The sequence below is a fragment of the Musca autumnalis genome, unplaced genomic scaffold (genome assembly GCF_047663935.1).
Source record: "Musca autumnalis isolate F117 unplaced genomic scaffold, ASM4766393v1 scaffold_1, whole genome shotgun sequence".
Classification (NCBI taxonomy): domain Eukaryota; kingdom Metazoa; phylum Arthropoda; class Insecta; order Diptera; family Muscidae; genus Musca; species Musca autumnalis.
This window is the reverse complement of record NW_027411644.1, coordinates 76529793-76554503: the sequence shown is the minus strand read 5'-3', so window position 1 is coordinate 76554503 and position 24711 is coordinate 76529793. Positions and strand designations below refer to the sequence as shown.

General features: G+C 30.9%; 1 protein-coding gene across 13 annotated transcripts in view; it reads left to right on the top strand.

The window, feature by feature from the left end:
- The window catches only part of Dys (Dystrophin), a 917866-nt gene that overhangs the window by 878904 nt on the left and 14251 nt on the right, over positions 1–24711 (top strand). For all 13 annotated transcript variants that reach the window (XM_073982338.1, XM_073982331.1, XM_073982322.1 and 10 more), the window contains 5 exons: positions 20562–20821; positions 22032–22232; positions 22300–22663; positions 22732–22860; positions 22948–23044. In XM_073982338.1, coding sequence (XP_073838439.1) covers positions 20562–20821; positions 22032–22232; positions 22300–22663; positions 22732–22860; positions 22948–23044 — 1051 coding nt within the window. The remainder of the gene's footprint in view (positions 1–20561; positions 20822–22031; positions 22233–22299; positions 22664–22731; positions 22861–22947; positions 23045–24711) is intronic.

The window sequence follows — 24711 nt, the reverse complement described above, 5'->3', positions numbered from 1 at the left end:
TTTTTTTCTTTACACATGAAAAACATTTCAATGTCCTTCTATGGACTCCAGGATAAAATTAACGGTCTTCTACCGGCCTACGACTACATTAAAATGCCTGAATTGTGTTCTACTAAATTTATAGTATAACTAGGGTCGTCCGAAGATATATGAAGATCCTCAAATTTCTCAAAAATTCTAAGGTAACCTTCCTGTGCTTTGAAAGATCTTATGTCGAAATTAATATATCTCTCAAGAACTTCTATGGACTTAAAAAATCTGTAATTGCCTTTTTATATTCTTCAGCAGGCATTCCAAAGTATTCGATAAACCTGAGAATACAATCAAAAGGCTTTTAAGATACCTACCCAGCTAACAATTTTTTCCGAATTCGGAACGAAAATCTGCACAACTCAATCAGAGTTCGGGAATTTTGCTCGCGAGAAAAAGAAACAAATCAAAGTTTCTGGGAAACTAATCGGAAAAATCGTCTTAAAATTTCCTTTCGGAGTATGTGCAGAGTACTCGGAAATTAATCGGAATGAAAACGAATTAAAATTTCCCGTTCCATGATTAGAAGACCTTTAAATGGTAAGATGATCATAGAGGCATTTAAATATCTTCCTTGGTCTTGATAAGGAACTTTAAAATGTATTTGAGGTCGTTGAATCTTTCATTCAGCCTTTTGGGTTGTGATGTTTTCTTTACTGAAATCCAATTATCCTTTCAATCCTATGACAACCCATATTTTAATTTATACAAAAGACACCATTCTTTACCTGTTAACCCAATTTGTTTGCTCGTCCTGGTGACAGTTTAATTTGTTCAAACATGCCCTCAAAACAAACCCCCACACACCCTCAACCAAACATGCTCACATTCATGTCGCCTTATGTGGGCGAAATGAACAGAAAAAGGAATAAAACTTTTTCTGATATTTTGTTAATCAAAATCAGTTAAAAACTTTCAGTCACTTTATGATTGAACTTTTGGACTTCGGATTGCGAACGAATGTAACCATGACAAAGACAACAACAACAACTTGCATATATTTTAATCTTGATAACATCAATCTCTCTCCGTGAAGGCAATTTCCAAACCATCTCATGTACCTACCTCAATTGTTGTTCTGTTTTTTCTGTATTGATTTCCTTTGATAAGATCAACTTTATTTTCAAAAACCTGTAACCAAAAACAACAAAAACAAAAAACTGATACCACCAAAGTTTTTCTTTACCAAACAAACAAAAAAAACAAAAATAATTTATTCACAACTTCCGCAGGATTTTTTGCTCCGTTATTTTTTTTTTTTTTTTTGCTTAAACTAAGGTATAAAAATGATGAACAACAATTTTGTTGTTTTATTAAGTTGATTTACTTATTTTTGTAAGGTTCCTGCATGTGTGTGCATAACTGTGTTAGTGTGTATGTTTGTTTTCTGTTAGAGCTGAGTACTGGTTCGTGTTCGAGTTCTTGCTTGCTCAAAGCGCCATTCAGTTCGTTTTAACTTTTTCCTCGGAGTTAAGGTAACAAAAAATAACCTGAAACAGGAAAAAATGAATTACTTTTTTGTGGAAAGTTGTTACTTTTGTTATGTTCATGTAGAGAATATCAAAAACAGAGAAGAAGAGAGGAAATTATGTAACTTTTTAATAGAATTTATAAAGAAAGTAAATAATAAAGGGCTATACAAGTGGAGGAGGGGGGATGGAAGATATGTTTCTGCAATTAAAATCTCAGAAAGAAGTGGAAAATGAAAGCCAATCGAGGAAAGGTGTTTTAAAATAAGTTCCTAGTAGATCCATTTATAGATGGACAGAAGGTCCTCTGAACTTGGGAGTTTACTTGCTCAAAGCGCCATTCAGGAATTGATATTCGAAACCCAGTGGTTTTCTTAAATCCGTACGTCCCCACCAGCAGTGGGAACAACAAATTTATCAACAGGATCTGTGAAATATGTAAAACCATTTTATTAATATATGAAAAAATACATGTCTTCACATGCAAAAGTTGATATACATGAAAGTATAAAGAAACTTAACTTTGGCAATATTTATAAAACATATGACTTTCCAGGAAATAGCGTTGAAGTTTGACGAAAAAATATTTACTTTCATTAACTTTATAAAAATAAACAAATGTGTATACAACGGTTCACTATGAATGATCTTTAAACACTATCATGCATCAACACGCATAACAAAAATAAACCAAATTTGTTCTCCGTCACAGAAATTAAAACCCGAGCACTCATTTTTTCGTTCGCACTTCATCGGCACATCAAGAAATACACACAATTTGCCCAACATGTGCGAGCGCAACATGTACAATTCTTTTCTCTCTGCTTATTTACAATGAATATAGCCAAAGCAGCAAAAGAAAAAAAATAAGAAAAATCCCTTCAGAGAGAGAAAGAGAGAGAGAGAGAGAGGGAAAGAGTTCGTCAGACTAATCGGACAGAGTTCGGACCGAATTCGGTCAGACGTGTCGGACGTCCGACATTTGAGCAGACGTGTCGGACGTCCGACATTGTGTTTGCTGGGCTGTTGTTTTTTGCCATATCCGTTTCCTCTGCTCATCATAAAGAATTAAAACGTACATAAGTATATATGGATGTAAGTGTGTGTGTGTGTGTTTGAGCCCTTGTCTATGGCTTAACAACATATTGTTTGAAGTTTTTAATAAGCTCAATATTCTGTTTTTTCGTAATTTCTCAAAATGACACCGCCAGCTGAGTCGTCGTCGATGTCAGAAGCAATGAACGGAAACAAACAAAACGATTCTTGTACCAATCACACAAAGCCACAAACTTTTCAGCTTCTCTGAATCGTTTCATTCTCACAACCAAAACAAAAACACAAACTTTTCAATGTAAAAAGATGGAAACTGTACGATTGCTGTAATGTAACTTCGGCTATGCTTTGCCGAGTTGTTTCATTCACCACCGAAACGACAAGTATTTTTGGGAAACGTTTGCCGTGCGTTATGGTCAATGACACACTCAGACACACACACACATGTGATTGCTTAACAACCCTATAAGTTAGCATCAGCATACCACAGTGAATTTTATCAACCACCAAACGTTTTTGATTTATTCACATGTGTTAAGTACTATTTAGTTTTCTATCTGTTGTTGTGGAGTTGAGTATTTTCGCTTTTCGTTTTGTTCGTACTCACGAATGTAAACAAAACGAAACTAAACAGCGAGCTCAGCCAACGAGGGTTATGTTTCGTTTTGTATTGTTCCTATGGAAAATACGAAACGAAACGATTGGAAATTTTATTTAAAGTATTTTTACGTACTCTGGTCAGAAGTAAGGGAGGAATATTACAGGAAAAACTATTCGTAACAATTTCCCCTCTGTTGGTTGTTAGTTTTTTTTGTTTTGCTTCTCTTATATTCAATGTAAAGACATAGATACCATAAAACTATTTGCAGTTCTTTGTCAGGTTTTATCTTAAGGATGTACACACACACATACACATGTACTTAAATTATAAAATCCTTGTATATGTGTGCATGTATGTATGCTGTAAGATATTTATGGTAATTGAGAGGTACGAGTATTGTAAATAATATATAATACAGGGTATTAAATATCCGTTTTTAATAAGATAAGAAATCCATTACAGAGCAGGGGATTTAAAGTATAATTGGTTTTGTTTCAACTATTTTATTTATCAAAAAACTTGATAACAACATTTTCTATAGAAAAGTTGCTCGATAAAAACATTTTCTATAGAAAAGTTGTTCCATAACGGCATTTGGTAAGGAACAGGTGTCCGGCAACAATATTTTTCTATTGAATAGTCGTTCGATAATAAAATTTTTTTTATAGAAAAGTTGTTCAATAACAACATTTCGTATCGAAAAGTTTTTTGATAACAACATTTTCAATAGAAACGTTTTTTGATAACAAAATTTTCTATAGAAAAGTTGTGTGATAACTACATTTTCTATAGAAAAGTTATTCGATAACCACTTTTTCTATATAAAAGCTATAAAAACATTATCTATGTTCGATAACAATATTTTCTATAGAAAAATTGTTCGATAACAAGATTTTCTATAGAAAAAATGTCCGATAACAATATTTTCTATAGAAAAATTGTTCGATAACAATATTTTCTATAGAAAAAATGTTCGATTGCAACGTTTTCTCTAAAGACAAAAGTTGCTCGATAACAATATTTTCTGTAGAAAAGCTGTTCCATAACGGGATTTGATTATGAACAGGTGTCCGGTACCAACATTATCTATGCAGAAAAGTTGTTCGATAATAACATTTTCTATAGAAAAAATTTTCGATAACTATATTTTGTATAAAATTTGTTCGATAACAACGTTTTCAGTTTTAAAAATGTCAGCAAAAAATCGGTTGGTTGCTAGTGTGGCCATCATTTATGTCTTTCATCATGTACCACAAGATATATTGTGGTTTTGTGGTTGTTATCGATAATTGCGAAAAATCGACAGTCTTAAACAAATATGTGTACTGCACTTTAAAATGTTCGATAACAATTTCTAAAAAACATTTTTCGATACCAATGGAAAAGTTTTTCGATAACAACATTTTCTATAATAGTTGTACGATAACAATATTTTCTATAGAAAAGTTGTACGATAACTACATTTTCTATAGAAAAGTTGTTCGATAACAACATTTTATATAGAAAAACTCTTCGATAACAACATTTTCTATAGAAAAATTGTTCGATAACATCATTTTCTATAGAATAGTTCTTCGATAACAAAATTTTCTATACACAAGTTGTTCGATAACAACATTTTCTACAGAAAAGTTGTTCGATAACAAAATTTTCTATTAAAAATGTTCGATAAATATAAATATTCTATAAAAAATATTTGATAACTACATTTTCTATATAAAATATTTTCGATAACAACATTACCTATGTAGAAAAGTTGTTCAATAGCAAACATTTTAAAGGAACACTATTTGATAGCAACATCTGTTGTAGATAAGTTGTTCAATAGCCACAATTTTTATAGAACAACTATTCGATAACAACAGCAGTTGTAGAAAAGTTTTTAGATAACGACATTTTCTTTGGAAAAGTTGTTGGACAACAAAATTTTCTATAGAAAATTTGTTGGATAACGTTTTCTGTAGAAAAGTTTTTGGATAACAACATTTGCTATAGAAAAGCTGTTGGAACAGACCATAACAGTTGTTCGATAATAACATTTTTTATAGAAAGGTTTTTCGATAGTAAAATTTTCTATAGAAAACTTGTTCGATAACAATTGTTTTTATAAAAGTTGTTTGATAACAACGTTTTCTCTAAAAAATGTTTTCGATAAAAAAATTTTCTATAGAGAAGTTGTTTGATAACAACAATTTCTTTAAGAATGTTTTTCGGTACCAAATTTTTCTATAGAAAAGTTTTTCGATAACAACAGTTTCTTGTATTTTCTATAGAAAAGTTGTTCGATAACAAAATTTTATAAAGAACATTTTTTTAATAACAACATTTTCTATAGCAAATTTGTTCGATAACAACCTTTTCTATTGAAAAGTTGTTCGATTACAACATTTTCTATAGAAAAATTGATCGATTACAATATTTTCTATAGAAAAATTTTTCGATAACATACTTTTCTATAGAGAAGTTGTTCGATAACACCATTCTCTACAGAAATAACATTTTCTATACAAACTGTTGTCGATGGCAAAATTTTCTATAGAATAGTTGTTCGATAACTATATTTCCCATTGAAAAATTATTCGATAACTATATTTTTCACAGAAGAGTCATCCGATAACAACATTTTCTGTAGAAGTTGTTCGATAACAACATTTTCTATAGAAAAGTTTCTTAATAACAACAGTTGCATTTTCTATAGAAAAGTTGTTCGATTACAAACTTTTCTGTAGAAAATTTGTTCGAAAATGAGATTTTGTATGGAAAAATTGTTCGATAACAAGATTTTCTATAGAACATTTTTTGCTGTTGTATTTTTGGGCTACAGGCTTTTCAAGTAAATACAAAATTCTTCGATAACAACATTTTTTATAGAAACATATTCGATAATCTTTTGTAGAAAAGCTGTTTGATAACAACATTTTCTACAGAAAGGTTGTTCGATAATAAAATTTTCTAAAAAAAATTTTTCGATAAAATTTACTCAAAGAAAATTGCTTGATAACCCCACTTTCTATAGAAACATTATTTGATTGCAACATTTCCTAAAGAAAAGTTATTCGAAAAATACATGTTCCACAGAAAAGTTGTCAGAGAACAACATTTTTTATAGTAAAGTTGTTTGATAACATTTTCTATAGAAAATGTGTTCGATAACAACAGTTTCTGTATAAAAATTGTTCGATACCAAAAATTTCTATAGAAAAGTTGTTCGATAACATCATTTTCTATAGAAAAGTTGTCCGATAACCACATTTTCTCTAGAAAAGTTGTCCGATAACAACATTTTCTATAGAAAAGTTGTCTGATAACAACATTTCCTCAAGCAAGATTGTTTAATAACCACATTTTCTATACAAATATTATTCGATTACAACATTATTTACAGGAATGTTATTCCATAAACACATTTTCCATAAGTGAAGTACACACGATCAGTTTTGGCTGTCAGTTTTGCTCAAATAATTGGTTGCTTGCCAGTGTGGCCGTTAATTTTTGTAAGTCTTCAGTCAACCACAGTATTTTGTGGTTGCTGGACGGTTTGACATTTATTTCCTAAAAATCGACAGTCAAAACTGTCGATAACAACTATTTGTGTAGAAGAGTTGATCGATAACAACATTTGCTATAGTAAAATTGTTCGATAACATAATTTTCTATTGAAAAGTTGTTCGATAACCTAATTTTCTATAGAGAATTTGTTCGATAACAAAATTTTCTAAATAAAAGTTGTTCGATAACAAAATTTTCTAAGGAAAATTTGTTTAATAACAACATTCTCTATAGAAAATTTGTTCGATAGCAACATTTTCTATTGAAAAGTTGTTCGTTAACAATTGTTCGTAAGAAAAAGTTGTTCGATAACACAAGTTTGTAAGGAAAACTTGTTCGATACCAAACATCACATCAAAAACAAACTTTTCTGCTAATTTTTTTTCGATAACAACAGTTTCTATCGTTGCATAAGTTGTTAACATTAGGTCTGTTTGATAACCCTGAAATTTGTACAAACTTTTTCAGAATGCTGTTCGATAACAAGCTTGTTCAAAAAAAGAGAACTAAAACGGCGTTTGCACTAGAGCTTTTTGTCGGGTTAATCTTCTTTATAAGGATTTATTTGACGTTTGCGCTATGGAATTGAAATTTAAAACCCGGTGGGTTTTTTAGGTCCGGTTAAGTGCAAATGGGGTATGAGAAGTATTGCAGGAACTTGCAAGAACTTGCAAATACTTTTTACTTGCGAAGTTATCGAACAGATCTATTGTATGCAACTTATCCTGCCAAAATAAAAGCTATCTTATTTAATTATATTCTATTGCATCTTTTACCCACATCTTCTTCCTCCACCCTGTGGTCATTTACTTTACCATAGAATATGACAGTTTCCTTTAGAGTTATTATTACTTTCCTGCAACACCAGCGCATGTAACAATGAAAAACTCTTCACCACGATGTCATGCATAAATTCAGTAATAAAGTAAATTTGTATAAATTCGTTTTTAGTCATCATCGTCTTCTTCTTCTTCTGCCATTATTCACCTTTCATCTGCACTTTGCATAAAACATAAAATTTCATTGAAAGAAGAATATAAAATGTTAAACTTATTATTTTTCTTTCTAATTAGCATTTTTAATGTCTTGTCTTGTTGAAAGGTAGATTTTTCTTTTTTAGTTTGAAGTTAAAGTAAACTCCTCCGTGCGCCAGGATGGCAAGGAGAAAGACAGTAGGTTGCACAGTAGGGCAAATGATGATCATGATAATATGATAATGGTGATAGTATCAGATTTGTCATCAATCCATTGAATACCGAATTACTTTACAAATTGATTTTGAAATGTAATGGTCTTCCGCACTCAAAATTAGCATTATTTTACAGCAATAATCGTTGTTCGGAACCGATCTTTGTTCAATCCTCGGCAGTTATCTACTAACATATGACGTTGAAAAGCTCACCAATGACTTACTTAAAAGGTTCAAGTCAACTTGAATTTATGCTTCATATTTAAAATATTTTATTATTATTATTTATTTATTTTATTTTATTTTTTTATTATTTTTTTTTTTTTTTTTTTTTTTTTTTGAAAATTCGTTGTCTTACAAACCACTGTACTTTCTTCAAAGAATATTTTTTCTTTACACTAAAAATTCTTCTTAAGTATTTCAAACTTGACAAGAAGAAAAAGAAGAATTCTATAGTTCATTTCCTGCAGAACGTCCATCTGACTGACACAACTATAAGGTGGGAGGGATTCTAATGCAACGCAACACGACAGCGTTCCCTACCTTAAATATCCACGTGTCTATTACATTTTCCTCACTCACTCCTTCCATCCCTTTGCTTCACCCTAAGCCTGCTGCACTTACATGGTAAAAGTAAAAACACCCTAGAACAACAACAACGAAAAAAACAACTTTTTTAAAACTATTAGTTTGTGGTTGGTTGTTTAGTTGACTTGTTGTCCTGCCTGTTTAGTTACTCCGCCATAGAATTATAACGAAGACAAACTAAGTTTTGAGATTTAGAAAACTGTAAAACAGGTAGCAAACATTCATTCAATCTTTCATTCAGCCGTGCATCTAACCTGCAACATTCTGGATGGATGAGTTACTGAATAGTTGGACAGACAGACATAAAGAAACTGACGTTTATAACTCAGGCAGATGAATACCTAAGCAGGCCGAGTGAAAGGTAAGAAAATAAAATATGCATGCAACAACTACAACAACACATAAACCGAAAGGGAATAGTTTTTAACTTTACCTGGTACAACATAGTTTTTGTATTTAGACAGGACATGAAAGTTGTTGTACCTGTTTGTTGTTGTAGTTTCTGTTTTGTGTCATCTATTAATGCTAATTTATATGCAAAAACGAAGAAGAAGAAGGAAACACAAACAACATTTCGTTTTTCTCTGGGATATGACTCGTTAGGAATATCAAAAAAAAACTGAGTGATTACTTGGTTTCCGTAATGTTATCGGGGCGACAGGGAAGTAAGGTCTGCTCTAAGACGGCCAACGATTTGCTGTAAAAAGAGTTTAAGATGAACATAAGATTTATAGGACACTCTTTTATGGATTGTTATCGACAACTTTTGTTGTTATTGCAAAACATCTCTAAAGAAAATGTTGTTGTCGAAGAACCTTCCTATAGAACATACTGTTATTGACAAACTTTTCTATAGCAAATGTAATTAATGTTATCGAAAAACTTTTCCACAGAAGATATTGTAGTCGAACAACTTTTACATAGAAAATGTTGTCATCAAACTACTTTTCTATAAAAAATGTTGTTATCGAAAATCTTTTCTATAGGAAATGTTGTTATCGAACAACTTTCTACAGAAAATGTTGTTATGGGATGACTTATCTGTGGAATATGTAGTAATCGAACAATTTTTCAATGGAAAATATAGTTATCAAACAACTTTTCTATAGAAAATGTTGCTATCGACAAAATTTTGTACAGAAAATGTTCTTTCTATAGAGAATTGTGTTATCGAACAACTTTTCTATAGAAAATGTCCTTATCGAATAACTTTTTTATAGAAAATTTTGTTATCGAACAACTTTTTTGTACAAAATGTTGTTATCGAACAACTTTTCAATAGGAAATGTTGTTATCGAACAACTTTCCTATAGAAAATGTTGTTATCGAACAATTTTTCTAAAGAAAACTTTGTTATCGACAACTTTTCTATAGAAAATTGAAATAAATAAATAAATAAATAAATAAAAATAAAATAAAATTTTGTTATCGAACAATTTTTCTATAGAAAAAGTTGTTATCGAACAATGTTTCTATAGAAAATGTTGTTGTTATCGAATAACTCTTATATAGAAAATGTTGTTATCGAACAACTTTTCTATAGGAAATGTTGTTATCGCAAAACTTTTCTATAGGAAATATTGTTATCGAAAAACTTTTCTATGGATGGTGTTGATATCGAACAACTTTTCCATCGAAAATGTTGTTATCGAACAACTTTTCTGTAGAAAATGTTGTTATCGAACCACTTTTCTATAGAAAATGTTGCTATCAAACAACTTTTCTATAGCAAATGTTGGTATCGAACAACTTAACTATAAAACATATTGTTATCGTACAACTTTTCTATAGAAAATGATGTTATCGAACAACTTTTCTATAGAAAATGTTATTACCGAACAACTTTTCTATAGAAAATGTTGTTATCGAACAACTTTTCTATAGAAACTGTTGTTATCGAACAACTTTTGTATAGAAAATGTTGTTATCGAACAACTTTTCTATAAAAATTCTTGTTGTCGAAAAACTTTTGTATAGAATAACAATATATTCTAAGTACTTTTCTACAGAATATGTTGTTATCGAAAAACTTTTCTATAGAAAATGCTGTTATCGAACAAAATTGTTTTAGAAAATATTGTTATCGAACAACTCTTCTACAGAAAATATTGTTGTCGAACAACGTTTTTATAGAAAACTTTGTTATCGAACAACTTTTCTATAGAAAACGTTGTTATCGAACAATTTTTCCATAGAAAATTTCGTTATCGAACAACTTTTTTATTGAAAGTGTTGTTATTGAACAACTTTTCTTTAAAAACTTTTGTTATCGAACAACTTTTCTATAGAAAACGTTGTTATCGAACACCTTTTCCATAGAAAATGTTTTTATCGAACAACTTTTCTATAGAAAATCTTTTTACGGAACAACTTTTCTTTAAGCAACAACGACCAATTATTCTCGCAATTGTCACACATTTTACCACTATAAGCCTCTCCCCTTCGTTTAATTTTAATCCGTTTTCCATTCCATTTGTCCATCATAAATATCAACATTTCCCAAACAATAGTTAATGTGTCAGAAATGTTAATAAATAGCCCATAAAAATTTATTACATTAACACGTTTGCTCGTATTTATTTACGTTGACAATATGAAAAAAGGATACGAAATAACAAAAGAATCCGCAAAATAACGATGGTGCAACACACAAATTAACCATCATAATTGTATTAATTGACAAAAGTGCCTACTTACAGTTGTGATATATTGTTGTAGTTGTTGATGCTGTTGTCGTCATTGTTGTTGTTGCTGTGATAATACTTTACAATAAAAAGTAGTTATTGTCATTGTTGTTGATGAGGCAATTCTTGAAGCGCCTTTTGTTGTCATTCATCAAAATGCTGTACACAATGAATCCCTACCAGCGAGAGAGACGAGATAATAAACACATTGTTGCATATTGCAATTACACATATACATACGTACGACACCATGCCACACATGATGTCACTTATACGTCCAATGACCGAATTGTAATCCGCCAACACCAAAAGCAATACAGAAAACAAGGATTGTAAACACAAGTCTATGGATAGGCTGCATGCATGCCATCTTCTCTTAAATGTGGCGGAAAAAAAGCACAGCGAAACCCACAGAATTACATAGCCATAAATCCATGCAAAAGATGCCACAAAACATCTGCAAAACAATGAATTCTGTAATTTGGTACTTCATATAAATCCTTTGCCCCCTCCTTTTTTACTTGCCACGCAGGAACTTATTTACTACATGTGACAAAGGGAAATAAATTATTTTAAATACACTGAAAGAAATATATTTTAAATAGTTGTTATCCATTAGATGTAGTATCTAAAATACCCTCAAAGAAATGCAGTAAAGGGTTTTCAGTCCTAATTTTCGGGAGTTACAACTTCACTTATCGAATTCTCCCAGTGTACTTTATCCTTATTTATTTTCACACATTCTCATATAAACTACAAGCATGAACGCATTAATTGTCAAAGAACCACACAAACGCACACATGCGACATGTCTTCCACACTATATCAGCAACAATAACAAGATGAAATCTACATGTTACAACATACTGGTAATTACTTATGTAAAAAAGAGGCTACAGAAACAATAACAACGCATGTGACAAAAGGACATGCAACAAAGAAACAACCATCCATCGACAGCATCAACAACTTTAAAAGCAATAATTTTAATTTATTTTTATTGTTACACTTCAATTGAGAAGTATGTACATATTTTACATATGTACTTATAGATTGACAAGAATAAAAACAACAACATCTACTGCTACAAGGAAAAGCATAACTATTGTGATTTACATTTTACTTAAACAAGTAAATATAGGCTGATCTCATTTTACATTTAACAATTTTTTTGTGAATTCTCAGCTCAGCAATATTAAACAATGTTGTTTAATGACACTCCATTGTTTGTATTGTTGTTGAGAAGAATACGAATGAGTGATGACAAGAAAACATGGACTGGGCTTAAAATATCCTGTATTTCATAACTGCATTAAATTAATGGATGATTTAATGTGACAATATGCATGTAAATTAATTAAAAATTCAAGAAAAAAAATATCAAGAAAAGAACAAACAAAAGGGGGATATACTCAACGAGATCTTTTTATGTAGAAAATAATTTTCGTTATGAATATTTAATGTGAAAAAGTAGTTTGATGTTAATATTGGCTTCAAAAATTTGGTTCGATAATGGCATTTTCTATAGAAGAGTTGCTCGATAACAACATTTTCAATAGAAATATTTTCTATCGAAAAATTGTTCGACAACAACATTTTCTATAGAAAATGTTTTCGATATTAACATTTTATATATAAAAATTGTTTGAAAACATCACTTCTTATAAAAAAATTGTCTGTCAACAAAATTTTCTAAAAAGATGTTCGTTACAACATTTCCTGTAGAAATTTTTTTCGATAACAACAAAGTTGTTCGATAACAACATTTTCTATAGAAAACTTGTCCGATAACAACATTTTCTATAAAAAAGATGTTCGATAACAACATTTTCTATACAACGGTTTTAACAACGTTGTTCGATAACAACATTATAGAAGAGTTTTCCGATAACAACATTTTCAATAGAAATATTTTCTATAGAAAAATTGTTCGACAACAACATGTTCTATAGAAACATTTTTCGATATTAACATTTTATATATAAAAATTGTTTGAAAACATCACCTTTTATAAAAAAATTGTCCGATAACAACCTTTTTTAAAGAAAAATTTTCCGATAACAAAATTTTCTATAGAAAAGTTGTTCGATAAAGACATTTTCTAAAATAAATGTTCGATAACAACATTTCCTGTAGAAAATTTGTTCGATAACAACATTTCCTATAGAAAAGTTGTCCGATAACAACATTTTCTATAGAAAAGTTGTCCGAGAACAATATTTTCTATAAAAAAGTTGTTCGATAATAACATTTCTATAGAAAAGTTGTTCGATAACAACATTTTCTATAGAAAAGTAGATCGGTAACAACATTTTCTATAGAAAAGTTGTCCGAAAACAACATTTTCTATAGAAAAGTTGTCCGATAACAACATTTTCTATAGAACAGTTGTCTGATAACAACATTTTCTATAAAATAGTTGTTCGATAACAACATTTTCTATAGAAAAGTTGTTCGATAACAACATTTTTTTAGAAAAGTTCGATAACAACATAACAAAGTTGTTCATTAGCAATATTTTCCATAGAAAAGTTATCCGATAACAACATTCCCTATAGAATATTGTTCGACAACAATATTTTCTAGATAAAAATTGTTCGATAACAATATTTTTAGAGAAAAATTGTTCGACAACAACATTTTCAATAGAAAAATAGTTTGATTACAACATTTTCTATAGAAAAGTTTTTCGATAACATCATTTTCTGAAGAAAGGTTGTTCGATAACAGCAATTCCTATGGAAAAGTTGTTCAATAACAATTTTTTCTATTGAAAATTGTTCGATAACAAAATTTTCTAAAGAAAATATGTTCTATAGCTCCATTTTCCTTAGAAAAGTTGTCCGGTAACAATATTTTCTATAGGAAAATTGTTCTGTCACACCTTTTTCTGTAGAAATGTTGCTAGATAAAAAATTTTCTATAAAAATTTTCGATAACAAAATTTCTATAGAAAAGTTGTTTTGATAACAGCATTTTCTATAGAAAAAGTTTCCAATAGCAACTTTTTCCATGGGAAGTTGTCCGATAACAACATTTTCTATAGAAAAGTTGTCCGATAAGAATATTTTCTATAGAAAATTTGTCCGATAACAACATTTTCTATAAAAAAGTTGTTCGATAACAACATTTTTATAGAAAAGTTGTTCGATAACAACATTTTCTAATAGAAAACTTGTTCGATAACAATATTTTCTATAGCAGAGTTGTTCGATAACAATATTTTCTACAGAAAAGTTGTCCTATAACAATATTTTCTATAGAAAAGTTGCCCTATAACAACATTTTCTGTAGAAAAGTTATTCGATTACAATATTTTCTTCAGAAAAATTGTTCGACAACATACATATTCGACAGACAATTTGTCAAATAATAACATTTTCTATACAAAAGCTACTCGATAACAGAACTTTTCTATAGAAAAGTTATTTGATAACATTTTCTATAGAAAAGTGGTCCGATAACAATTTTTTCTAGAAAAGTTGTCCGATTACAGAATTTTGTATAGGAAATTTATTTGATAGCAAGCTATTCTATAGAAAAGTTGTTTGATAACAGCATTTTCTATAGAAATTTTTTCCAATAAAACATTTTCTATTGAACATTTCTTCGTTAAGGGCATTTTCTGTAGAAAAGTTGTCCGATAATAACATTTTCCTATAACAGTTTTTTTATAGAAATGGTTCTAGATAGAACATTTTCTAAAAAAAAATTATTTCTATAGAAAAGTTGTTCGATAACTACATTTTCTATAGATTTGTTGTCCGATAACAACAGTTTCCATTGTAAAGTCGTGCGTTAAGAACATTTGCTATAGAAAAGTTGTTCGATAGCAACATTTTCTATAGAAAAGTTGTAAGATAGCAAGATTTTTCTATAAACAAGTTTTCCGATAACAACATTTTCCATAGAAAACTTGTATTAAAACAACTTTTTTGTTGAAAAATTATTCCGATGCCAAAATATTCTACGAAAGAACTGTTCCATACGAAAACTTCTTTACGGAAATATTGGTCAATAACTCTATTCTCTACAAATAAAAACTTTTTCGATAAAATCATTTTTCCCATTACCCCTTTATTATACCACCCTTATCTTTGCTTCACAACGAAAGCCGACATTTTTAGCGAAAACACAAAAGTAATTTCCTTTCCTTTTACCTTTGGAAATCCTTTGAAGACAAAGCGGCTGTTAATGTCGCACATTTGTACTTTGACACAGCTGTAACAAAGTGACAAAGTGTGGCATGTGCTAATTAACCCAGCCTTTTTTCTACATTCATTGCGGAACTACTTTTGCAAAAAAGAACTATAACTTTCGGGAGCTATGAAATAGTCACCGCAATAAGGCAATGCATGTGAAAACCGTAGCATTCCTTTTCATTACAAGACATTTTATGACTTCTCCTTAGAGGTCTTTGTCAAATATGGTCCCCACTTCCTTTCTCTTTCTCATTTTTTTGGCATATGATATTAAAATTCCACAAAAAAACTCTCTCCGCCCCCCTTTTTTGGGCCATGTAATGAATGCCTCTGGTTTTAGGCAAATATTTATTAACATTTCCATCACTTTTGGCTTCATTTTTCCCGACAATGAAGGCATTTCATTAAAACCAGCTTTTACTTTGTTCCTTTGCTTTTCTCCTTGTTATCCTTGTGTTAAAAAGTTGGCATTTCAAGTATTGCAGAGACAGAGTGAGCAGCTTCCAGCAGAAAGAAAAACAAAACCAACAAAAAAATAACTCACAATCCTAGATGAAGATATCTATGGGACATTAAAAAGACATTTCCTAATTATATAAAAAAGAAAGAAATATTTCTTAAGCTTAATAATAATACAGACCAAAAAAATAAAGACTCAGTAATAAAATGCTCAACTGCAGTAAGAAAGAAAACAAAAACGCCATCACAAATAATGTGCCAAAGATAATATAAAGTTGAAAGTGAGAAAAACTTATGTAAATACCAGAGGCAAGACACAATCCCTTTTTTAGGGTAGCTCCAGCAGTAGTTCTTGTCATGACAATGCCAGTAAATTGTATTTTATTTGCCTGCAGAACCATCTATGTACGTGGAGACAAGGGCGAAGTGAAGAGTATGTATGTGGTTTAATAAGGAAATTTGTAAGTGGCTGCTATTGCAATTCTGTATACAACTTGTAGAATTATTTTGCCAAGAGGCTGTTGGGCTGCTGCTGTTATGACCAAAGTCAAAGGAGGAAACTACAAATGAAAGAACCAGAACTAAATGTAAATTAAATGCAATAAAGCTTTCGTTTATATTTTATTATTCGTTGTCTTTTTCGTTTTCCTCTGTAATAGTGTCATTTAAAATAGATTGTACACTGAGAGAAACAATAAATTTCGAAAAATAAATAGATCGATAAGAATTTTTTTATAGAGATGTGTATATAATGAAATATAATGTTTGTTCGATAACAACATTTTCTATAGAAAATTGTTCGATAACACCATTTTCTTCAGAAAAATTGTTCGATAGCAACATTTTCTATAGAGAAGTTGTTCGATTCCTACAGAAAAAAATTCCGATAACAATATTTTCTATAGAAAAGTTGTCCGATAACAACTTTTTTCATTGAAAACTTGTCGATAACAACAATATCTATAGAAAAATTTTTCGATAACAAAAATTTCTGTAGAAAAGTTGTTCGATAACAACAATTTGTATCGAAAAGTGGCTCGATAACAACAAAAGTTCGATAACAACATTTTCAATAGAAATGTTTTTCGATAATAACATTTCTTTAGAAAAGTTGATAACAAAATTTTCGATAACAAAGATGTTTGATTGCAACATTTTCTATAGAAAATTTGTTCGACAATTTTCGATAACTTAATTTTCTATAAAAAAAATTGTTCGATAACAAAATTTTCTACAGAAGAGTTCGATAACAACATTTTCAATAGAAATGTTTTTCATTAATAACATTTCTATAGAAAAGTTGCTCGATAACGCCATTTTCTTCAGAAAAATAGTTCGATAACAATATTTTCTATACAAGAGTTGTTCGATAACAATACTTTCTTTAGAAAAGTTGTCCGATAACAACATTTTCTATAGAAAAGTTGTCTGATAACAACATTTTCTATAGAAAAGTTGTCCGATAACAACATTTTCTATAGAAAAGTTGTACGATAACAACATTTTCTATAGAAACGTTGTCCGATAACAACATTTTCTATAGAAAAGTTGTCCGATAAAAACTTTTTCCATTGAAAACTTGTCGATAACAACAATATCTATAGAAAACGTTTTCGATAAAAACAATTTCTGCAGAAAAGTTTTTCGATAACAAAAATCTCTATAGAAAATGGTTTGTTCCAGAATTGCAAGAATCTACTAATTTTTACTATTTTTTCCGATAACATAAAGGGAAAAATGCTATCGTACTAAAAAATAGTAGCTTCTTGCAGGTTCTGGAACAGAGCAAAAGTTGTTCGATAAAAACAATTTGTTTGGAAAATTTCTCTATAACAACAAAAGTAGATCGATAACAACATTTTCCATAGAAAAATTTTTCGATGATAACATTTTCTATATAAAAGTTTTTCGATAACAAATTTTTTACAGAAAAGTTGTTCGATAACAAAATTTTCTATCGAAAAGTGTTTCGATAACAATATTTTCTATCGAAAATTGTTCGATAACAAGCTTTTCTATCAAAAAGTTCTTCGAGAACCACATTTTCTATAAAAAAAGCAACATTTTCTATAGAAAATTTGTTCGATAACAACATTTTCTATAGTGAAACTTTTCGATAACTAAATTTTCTATAGAAAAGTTGTTCGATAACAAAATTTTTTCAGAAAAGTTGTTCGATAACAACAATTTGTATAGAAAAGTTGTTCGAGAACAACATTTTCTATAGTAAAATTGTTCGATAACATCATTTTCTAAGTATACCATTAATCTTGCCCTATTTTTTTTCGCCATGTAAATTTCTATGCACTTCATTGCTGCGTAACTTGTTCTCAGCATTACTAACTGGCTACAGGACCACGATTACATTATATGGGTGTGTAGTCAAAATGTATATATTTCTTTTTTTTTCAAATTTCATTGTCATAATGCCACTTGAAGTCAGAACAATAGTCTGAATTTGTTTTGTTATGATAAATGTTCATGGTAGCCATCGTTGTCGTTGTTATTCCAGAATTTAATTATTTTCTGCAAATTTAAAAAGACAACAACAACATCAGACCGAGAAATGAAGTCAACTGCAAGGCAATATAATGGTCTATTGGGTGAAGAAAATGAATTTAATTAAACTTGGTAATTACATTGGGAATTGGCATCATGGAAGCTAAAACCGTGGCAATTTGCAAGAAACTTTTATGGAATTACTAAAAAAGAAATTACAAACTTGCAAATCAGAGAATTTTTATGTGAAATCAAATGCAAAGAGTTCACAATTTCAATAATTTGTATATTGTGGTATGCATTTTATAAAAATTTCTACAACATGTTATAAAATAAAAAAAATTCGTTATGCTAAAGTTTATCAGTAGTGCGATTCTGTAACTCCTTAACGACAGAATTAACGACGAATGTCGGTAGTTAACGATAATTTTCGGTAAGTGCTATTCTGTATAAAAATGTTAACGATTTGTGTCGGTAAATTATGTCGTTAATTACCGAAAATTATTGTTAAGTTAACAACCAAAAAAAAGTAGTCGTTAAGACTTAACGACAGTACTTTATTGCAATATTTAGCTGATTTCCTTTAAGAAGGGCGATTTTATATGCACATAAGTTAATAAGGCGGGTGTATATAAGGTAAATTCCGCATTATTGACCTATGTTGACAATTTTTGGTGGATTAGTTTTGTTACCACAGGGAACCTGAAATGTCAAATATCCTCAAAATAAAGAAAGTCGGGAGGTACCGTTATATGGGGGCTCTACCAAAACGTGGACTTATGGTGAAAGTTTTTCGTGGATATGTTTAATGACCGCTGGGAACCGCAAGTGCCAAATAACAGGTACTTAGGTCAAAAAGTAGTTGAAATTCTCAAAATACATAAAATCGGTAGGTACAGTGGGGGCTATACCAAAACACGGACCTTCTTTTAATTGCGCTATTCATAATTTCCTTACAAAGCGCCAAAACGCAAAATATGATCCTACCTTTGAAAATAGACAAAATAAAACATCGCTTTAAATACATACGTATAGGATTCTACCACTTTAATATTTTTATATCACACACACGAGGGATGTGTTCAATAAGAAATGACCTTCTGACCAATGATTATGATTACATACATCTATTGAACATAAATAATTCAGCTTATTTTGTTACACCACGGAGATGTATATATGCACCATTCCTTAGATTGCAGGCAAATGTACTGGTCTAAAAGACAAGTTCCACTTCTAATCCATAAATTCGAGATATTCTGTATATTGCCTTGCCGAGCTAATGCATTGATGCTAATGACATGTTTAATAGCCTGGAATAAAACCACCAAAATCTATGACAAGAATTGTTATTTGCCTCGTAGAAATACATACATACACACTACACTTGATGCTTTAGAAGTTGAAAGTATCCTAGTATTACGCATTGTTTGGGTCCTTCCAGCCACTTATTTTCGGCATATTCCTCCAAAAAACAGACCCTTTTCCTCCTGGAGACGATTTATCTTCTGTTGTTCCGAAAAAATAATATTTTCTACTTAAAAATGAATTAATAAATATTGAAATATAATATTTGACAATTTGTCTTTCCATCGATATTCGTCGTTATGAGTTAACGATTTCTACAATCGGTAACATAAAGTTACAGAATAGCACAATCGTTAATTCAACCGAATATTTTTGTTAACTACCGATGTCGGTTCGTTACCTAAAAAAGTTACAGAATCGCACTACAGAAGAAACATATCGTCACCATAAATGCCGGAAGACGTAACCCACAAAACGAAAACTTTACAGGAGAAGCAAAAAACGTTATAAAATTAAAAACTGTTTTATAGAATATTAATCTTATGAAGGCGAGAATATGGGATATTATCGATCCTATACGAAGGGTAATAAGTAGTGAAACCAAAACCGCTGAAGTGCTTAGTTTTGAGATCCTCCATTACAACAAAATCTGCAATATTATCCCATTTTCTGAAATGCCGTTTCTTGAATAGGATCGTTGTTTTTGAACGTAGAAGCTTGAATTTTTGCCAGAGCATGTATTTTAGCTTTATGTATCAGATTACGTCAAAAAACGAATTTCGATTTTCATGTCGGTTACGTCTTCGGGCATTTATGGTGACGATATGTATTTTATTCATTATATACATTTTATCGAAAGTTATCGATATGTTCATATTTTTCCTTGACTCCCTTATCTGATTTGTATTTCTATTTTTCTTTCCATTACAGAAAATGCGCCAATTCCAAAAGGTCTTGGAAGACTTAAGTTCCCGCATTGCTTCGGCGGAACAAACCAAAAATGCCTGGGTTGTACCAGCCACCAGTGCAGAGGCCAGCGAACAACTACAACATTTACAACGATTACGTGATAAGATGACCACAGCAGGTGCTCTACTCGATGATTGCAACGAACAGCAATCATTCTTTACAGCTAATCAAGTTTTGGTGCCAGCAAGTTGTCTCTCAAAATTAGAAGATCTGAATACAAGGTAAGATTAAAAAATCTGAATTGATAACAAAATGTTCTATGAAAAAGTTGTTCGATAACATCATTTCCATAGAAAAGTTATTCAAAAATGTGTTCGATACAAAAGTTGTTCGATAAAAACATTTCCCATGGTAAAGTTTTTCGATAATAACATTCTCCATAGAAAAGTTGTTCATAACAACATTTTCTACAGAAAAGTTTTTCGATAACAACATTTTATATTGAAATTTTCTTCGCTAAGGACATTTTCTATAGAAAAGTTGTTCGATAACCACATTTTCCATAGAAAAGTTGTTCAATAACAATATATTCTCTGGAAATTTTCTTCGCTAAGGACATTTTCTGTGAAAAATTCGATAACAACATTCTCAATAGAAAAGTTGTTCAATAACAACATTTTCTATAAAATAGCTGTTCGATAAAATCATTTTCTGTAGAATAGTTGTTCGATAACAGCATTCTCTATAAAATAACTGTTCGATAACAACATTTTCTATGAAAACGTTTTTCGATAACAACATTTTCTATGAAAAAGTTGTCGATAACAACATTTTCTATAGAAAATTTGTTCGATAGCACCATTTTCTATAGAAAAGATGTTCGATTACAACATTTTCTATGGGGAAGTTGTTCGATTACAACATTTTCTATAGAAAAGTTGTTCGATTATAAAATTTTAATAGACAAGTTGCTGCATAACAGCATTTTCTATAGAAAATTTTGTTATCGAAAGTTGTCCGATAAGTACGTTTTATATGTAAATGTTGTTCGATAACAAAATTTTCGCTAAATAAGTTGTGGATAAGAATATTTTCTACAGAAAAGTTGTTCGATAACAACAAATTCTATAGAAAAGTTGTTCGATAAAAAAGTTTTCTGTTGAAAAGTTGTTCGATAACAACAATGGTTTTCGATAACAAAATTTTCTCCAGGAAAGTTGTTCGATTACAACATTTTACATTGAAAAGTTGGTCGATAACAAAATTTTCAGTAGAAAAGTTGTTCGATAACAACAATTTTCGTAGAAAAGTTATTCGATAAATATTTTCTTATAATAAAAACTTATAAATCAATAAAAATCGTGATCGGTAAAAATGTTTTTCCTAAAAACTTGTTCGATAACAGCGAGAAATCTGGTTCGATAACAATGGTTATTGAAAAAACTTTGCCCACCTATCTTATTTCCATCTTATAATTTGGATCGTTTGCAGAATGAAATTGCTACACATTGCCATGGATGAACGTCAAAAGGTTTTGCTGAATGCCGGTGGCAATCAAAATATCGAAAATGGTGAAGATGGTCGTTTGACATCGAACAGTGGCACAATTGGACCAATACCAAATCTGGGACAAAGTGTTAATCCACCCTGGGAGAGAGCAACCACAGCATCCAATGTGCCTTATTACATAGAGTAAGTTTAGAACTTTCAAAAAAAAACCTTAAACAACAACTAATTTTCCCATTCCTCCATCTCTTAGCCATGAACGTGAAACCACCCACTGGGATCATCCTGACATGATTGAACTAATGAAAAGTTTAGCTGATCTAAATGAGATACGCTTCTCCGCCTATCGTACTGCCATGAAATTACGTTCGGTACAAAAATCCCTTTCGCTCGATCGTATACCAATGGCCGCAGCCATTGAATCGTTTGATCGCCATGGTTTGAGGGCACAAAATGATAAATTAATTGATATACCCGATATGACAACGGTGTTGCATTCATTGTATGTCACATTGGATAAAATCGATTTAACAAAATCATTGGATTTAGCCATCAATTGGATATTAAATGTTTATGATTCTCAACGCACCGGACAGATAAGAGTATTAAGTTTTAAGGTAGGTCGTGAGTGAAGTGTTAGATAGGAGATTATTTAATTGGATTTTGGTTTGTTTTATTTTACAAGGTGGGCTTGGTTTTATTGTGTCGTGGCCATTTGGAAGAGAAATATCGTTATCTATTCCGTTTAATTGCCGATCCTGAACGTAAAATTGATCAACGCAAATTGGGTTTGTTGTTGCATGATTGTATACAGGTAAGTGTGGAGGAATAATAATCATGGGGAATTTTGAGTGAGTTGTGTACTCATTTTGTATGTTGTTGTTTTTTTCTGTGATTTTAGGTACCTCGCCAATTGGGTGAAGTAGCTGCTTTTGGTGGTTCAAATATTGAACCATCGGTGCGTTCCTGCTTAGAGAGAGCTGGTATTTCTCAAGAAGGTAAGGACAAAATATTAAAAAAATCTTAAGAATCCAAAAATATTGATTCGAGAAAAATTTCATTGAAAAAATATTCGTTAAGAAATCCGCGCATATGTTGGCCCTTGAAGAACAAGTTTTCTTACAAATCTACGCTTATGTTGACCCTTGAAACAAGTTTTGTTAAAAATCTACGCTTATGTTGGCCCTTGAAACAAGTTTTGTTAAAAACCTACGCTTATGTTGCCCCTTAAAAAAGTCTTCTTAAAAAATCAACGCTTATGTTGGCCCTTGAAAAAATCTTCTTAAAAAATCCACGCTTATGTTGGCCCTTGAAAAAAGTCTTCTTAAAAAATGCATGCCTATGTTGGCCCTTGAAAAAAGTCTTCTTAAAAAATCCACGCTTATGTTGGCCCTTGAAAAAAGTCTTCTTAAAAAATCCACGCATATGTTGGCCCTTGAAAAAAGTCTTCTTAAAAAATCCACGCCATGGTTGGACCTTGAAAAAAGTCTTCTTAAAAAATCCACGCCTTGGTTGGACCTTGAAAAAAGTCTTCTTAAAAAATCCACGCCTTGGTTGGACCTTGAAAAAAGTCTTCTTAAAAAATCCACGCCTTGGTTGGACCTTGAAAAAAGTCTTCTTAAAAAATCCACGCCTTGGTTGGACCTTGAAAAAAGTCTTCTTAAAAAATCCACGCCTTGGTTGGACCTTGAAAAAAGTCTTCTTAAAAAATCCACGCCTTGGTTGGACCTTGAAAAAAGTCTTCTTAAAAAATCCACGCCTCGGTTGGACCTTGAAAAAAGTCTTCTTAAAAAATCCACGCCTTGGTTGGACCTTGAAAAAAGTCTTCTTAAAAAATCCACGCCTTGGTTGGACCTTGAAAAAAGTCTTCTTAAAAAATCCACGCCTTGGTTGGACCTTGAAAAAAGTCTTTTTAAAAAATCCACGCCTTGGTTGGACCTTGAAAAAAGTCTTCTTAAAAAATCCACGCCAAGGTTGGACCTTGAAAAAAGTCTTCTTAAAAAATCCACGCCAATCTTGGCCCTTGAAAAAAGTCTTTTTAAAAAATCCACGCTTATGTTGGCCCTTGAAAAAAGTCTTCTTAAAAATCCACGCTTAGGTTGGCCCTTGAAAAAAGTCTTCTTAAAAATCCACGCTAAGGTTGGCCCTTGAAAAAGGTCTTCTTAAAAAATCCACGCTTATGTTGGCCCTTAAAAATAGTCTTCTTAAAAATCCACGCTTAGGTCGGCCCTTGAAAAAGGTCTTCTTAAAAAATCCACGCTTAGGTTAGCCCTTGAAAAATGTCTTCTTAAAAAATCCACGCTTATGTTGGCCCTTAAAAAGAGTCTTCTTAAAAATCCACACTTACGTCGGCCCTTGAAAAAGGTCTTCTTAAAAAATCCACGCTTATGTTGGCCCTTGAGAAAAGTCTTCTTAAAAATCCACGCTTAGGTTAGCCCTTGAAAAAGGTCTTCTTAAAAAATCCACGCTTATGTTGGCACTTGAAATAGTCTTCTTTAAAAATCCCCACCTAGGTTGGCCATTGAAAAAAGTCTTCTTAAAATATCCACGCCCATGTCGGCCCTTAAAAAAAGTCTTCTTAAAAATCCACGCTTATGCTGGCCCTTGAAAAATGTCTTCTTAAAAAATCAACGCCTAGGTTGGCCCTTGAAAAAAGTCTTCTTAA